General features: G+C 33.7%; 1 protein-coding gene across 1 annotated transcript; it reads right to left on the bottom strand.

The window, feature by feature from the left end:
* Window positions 1–2,244: 2,244 nt before the first annotated feature.
* On the bottom strand, window positions 2,245–3,842 carry LOC147380734 (dof zinc finger protein DOF1.7-like). The gene has a single exon (XM_086431327.1). The coding sequence runs from the start codon at window positions 3,176–3,178 to the stop codon at window positions 2,570–2,572; it is 609 nt and encodes a 202-aa protein (XP_086287453.1). The 5' UTR covers window positions 3,179–3,842; the 3' UTR covers window positions 2,245–2,569.
* Window positions 3,843–4,322: the final 480 nt, after the last annotated feature.

Genomic DNA, 4,322 nt, shown 5'->3' with positions numbered 1-4,322 from the left:
TAGAAATCTCTTACTTAGAAAGGGTCTTCCAAGTTTTTTATTTTCCTTTATTTATTTATTTATTTATAATCTTAAATTTATCTAAAAGAGTGTTTTAAGTTTCTTGGACACTAAGAATTTTCAATGTAAGAACCATTAAATAAAAAGGTTTTCTTGGAGAGGGGCTTATCTCAAAGTGGAGGCCGCAATTGGATAAGTTGTCTTAGGGTTGAGCCGGTCTTGGTGTGGCTTCACGTAACTCATATTATGAAAAACCTTTGCATCAAGCTTCCCAATGAAGCACTAGACATTAACCTTGAAACTTTAGTAATTCAAAAATTCATCGAAATGCATTCATTATTTCATTTTAAAATACAAAAAATAAAGGTAATTTGATTATTTGTTATAAATTATTTTACAAAAATGTCATTGTTGTTCAAGGATCTATCCTTATTTTTTGTACTAAATATAAAATAATAAACACAATTAAAGGATGCTGTTGAAAATCAAAGTTTTAGAAGATGCTAACTTCCTCATTAATATTTTGGACGTTGAAACCCCATATACAAGTTTAGGTTCGCTTGACTAAAGAAAAACATACAATCTTAATTGTGGAAGCACGAAATCCAACAATTGAGATTTATACATATTCGTTGATACTTGTCGCAAGGATAAGTTCTGATAGTTGGATTTTAAGTTTACATGATTAGAATCATGTATTTTTATTGAGTCATTTTTCATTATACGTAGGATTAAAATCTGTGAACACACGGAAAGAGACTCATATACATACACACAATCCTGATCATTAGAACATTAAACCTAACACCCGACATGTATTTTGAGATATGTGATAAGAAAAAAATACATGTATGATAATCAAGAAAAGACATATCTAAAAAAATTCATCACATATCTATAGAATAAATCTTAACATTAGGTTTCATGTTTTAATGGTCGCGTTTGTGTGTTTATGTATAAACTCATGTTCATGACTTGAACCATTGGCATAATTTGCCACCCTAACCTTAATTATATAACATACCAATCAATAACACAATGTACAACAAACTAAATAAGACAAACCAAACCGTAGGTTAACGATAATCTGATGCCACTCAACCTTTGATAGTTTCCTTAATCACTCACTCATAAAAATAATTTCTTTATATTCTGAAGACTTTTTTTTTAATTTTTTTAATTTTTTATGGATACATTTTTGTTAGAGAAACCTTTTCCTTCCTAAGATAGTGAGGAAAAAGGTGTTACTAAAGCCTCATTGACCATCATAAAGACCTCAAGATGCAAAAAAATGGATCTTGAAATATGTTACCAAAATGCCTTACTAAGCCTTATCCACCATCATAAAGACTCTGCGATGTGTAATACAAGACCTCGAGATTTGTTATGAATCTTGAAAACTTATTTTACAAATCACAATATCTTTTTGACAGTTAATGAGGCTTTAGTAAGACCTTTTTGCCTCATTAGGTGGAGATTGAGAAACCTGCCTTCGAATCGAAGACAATAAAATATCAACAACAAATAGAGTCCCATCATATCCCTAAAGTCCACAAAGAAAATGTCTTAGAACTGCTTGAAAGACTTTGACAAAAAAAAAACACATTAGGTCTAAAAAAAATTAATAACCTCCTCTCCAAACGTCTTTTCGTTTCAAATATCTTATTGTGAATTAGTGACTGTCATTCACAAAAGAAGGAAGAAACAAAGGAAGGAGCACACCAAAAAAGATTCAACAAAGAAATGAAATGAAACCAGGTGGTATAGAAAAAATCTCAATGAATAAAAATATGATTAATAGATTTATGATTAAATTTACAAAAAAAATGAAAAATCTAACGAGATATAGTGCTCTAAAAGACCAATTGCCTCACCTCGACTAGTCGGGCCCTTTGGTGGTGCAGAACGTATTAAAACAAAAAACCAAAAAAAAAAAAACAAACACAAAAAATCTAGTGCAAATAATGTTGTCTATAGTCATTTAGAAAGATTAATTACTAGCAACTCAAATCATGATTTTAAAACTCAGTTTCAAGTCTCATTCATACTAGATACCCGATGTCTCAGACGAACTTTTCGATATATTTGGAACGTCTCGTTCAATAATGAGAAAATGAACATGGGATTTTAAATCTCGTCCGATACATTATTTGTTCGTCCATCTCGTCCACGCCTGATACCAAGATGATTGGTCTCGAAAGAGTTTTGAAACCTTGCCTCGAACACAATCTACTTGTATGCATATTATAATCTTAAAAAAATTATAATATTAAGTACATGTTTACCTAAACATTCCCACAATCTAAATCTTTATAGTTAAATCTCTCTATAATACAGAGAAACAAAAGCAACACAATCCCAACAAAAACGGTACCACCACATAAAATACCAAAGTCATCTTAACAACATAAAATACTAAAATACGCTGGAGCTGTTTGAAAAGGCTAAAATACGCTGTAGTTTATCATCTCCATCAATAAGAAAGGAAAAGAAAGAAGCTTGAACTGTTCTAATCTTCTTTCTCTGATTTAGTTTTTGTTGATTTTTTTTTCCTTTTTTGGAAATGTTTTCATTGAAATCTCGAACCTGGTGTGTAAATGGCGAGATCAGGCCAACAGCTTGAATCGCCGCTTTGGATCATCCCCAAAAAGCTCTCTGAATTGTGATTCCTCTGTAACTCCAATGTTGGGTTTCTCACAGAGCTCGAATTCTGTGATTGATCAATTAATTCTCCAAATTGCAGAGTTCGAACATTCGAACCATTCGGATTCAAACCCTCCAATAAATTCCCAAATTGCCCATTTGAAGCTAATAGAGAGCTGAAACTCCCTGTAATATCGAGCATCCTTCGGTCCTGATCGACAGAACCCATTGAAGAACTGTAGATTCTTGTTGGTTCAGGATTCTGCCCCACGTTTTGTGTCGAAGAAGATGAGCGTTTCGTGCTCGAAGAACGCTTTGTGCTCTTTCTAGTACCCCCACCGACAGGAATGTTTCGAAGTGCACCCCCTTTAGTCCAATAGCGTCGGCAGTTCTTGCAGAAATAGCGAGGTTGGGAGAGATTGTAATTGTTGTAGTAGCAGAATTTGGTATTTGTGGAATCGCAACGAGGGCAGTTCAAGTGCTCTTGCTCTGGAAATTTGGGTTTGATCTGTTGAAATATTGTTGGATCTTGCATTTTTCAGAACAGATGGGTTTGAGTAATCTCTCTGTATGAGTGAAAATTGAGATGGTTTTCGAAGAAAATCTTTGAATTTTAATGATTTTGATGAATTGGGTTTGCAGAGATATGGGTTCTGATATTGAAAGAGAGAGAAGGAAGGCAGAAAAGTTGAGATTTTGAAGATCTGAATTGGTTTTTTTCTTTTAAAGATTTAAAAAGCTTCAACTGGGAGTGGAGGAAGAAAAAAACATGGGATTTTTTTAAAAAGATTCTCACAAGTGGGTTTCAGAAAATTCAGATTCTGCGAATCATAAATTGTCGATTTGCTTTATGCAGAGAAATAAAAACCCAGAATTTCTCAAGCTTCAAACTAGAATTTCATGAATGAACCCAACAGAGAAGTCAAATCCTCAAGTGGGTTTCTCTCCAGGCAAGAATTAAGAGAGAGAGAGAGAGAGAGGGTTTGGGTTTTTGGCAATCTTGATGTCGATTTGCATACTAGAGTATTAGTATTTGTGTGGGAAAGAGGAAATAAAACGTCAACAAAGTGAAGAATCGAATAAAATCAAGAATTCAACTCCTCTCTCTCTCTCCCTAGCTCAGCCTAGCAAAAAGGCTTCTCTCTGTAGCTTTGCAGAACACGTCTCTCCACTGAACTTTCTCAGGGTTTCAGCAATCCCACTAATCTGTTTTACTTTTTAATACAAAATTAGTCTCTAATACTTCTCTATACATTATAATATGAATGTATAATCCACACGTACATCACCTCCAAAATAACTTGAAGTTAACGGATTTGGATCGAGTCTAATTGTGTTTGGGTTGTAATTATGTTGACCCATACATCCGATTACTTAAACGGGTCATATTGTGGTTAGGGAAATCAACCCATTAACCCGTTTAATAATCAATCATTAACATATCAGGTTTGATTGTTGATCACGTGTACTTGACGAGTGACTCATTTGAAAACGACACGACCCCAATGGGTTACATGGATCCTGTTGTGTTACAGTTACTCATTTAATAAACAGAGTGGGATTCGGATTGGAAAATTTAATGACCCGGCCCACTGCCACCCTATAACTACTAACTATACATGATTTTAAAACTCGGAGAAATTTCTGTCTTCTCATCAAGTGCGTCATATAAATATAAT

This window comes from Akebia trifoliata, unplaced genomic scaffold (assembly GCF_017979445.1).
Source record: "Akebia trifoliata isolate Shusen 1 unplaced genomic scaffold, ASM1797944v1 Contig01043, whole genome shotgun sequence".
NCBI lineage: Eukaryota > Viridiplantae > Streptophyta > Magnoliopsida > Ranunculales > Lardizabalaceae > Akebia > Akebia trifoliata.
Note: the sequence above shows the minus strand (reverse complement) of the source record. Positions and strands in the feature narration are given on the sequence as shown.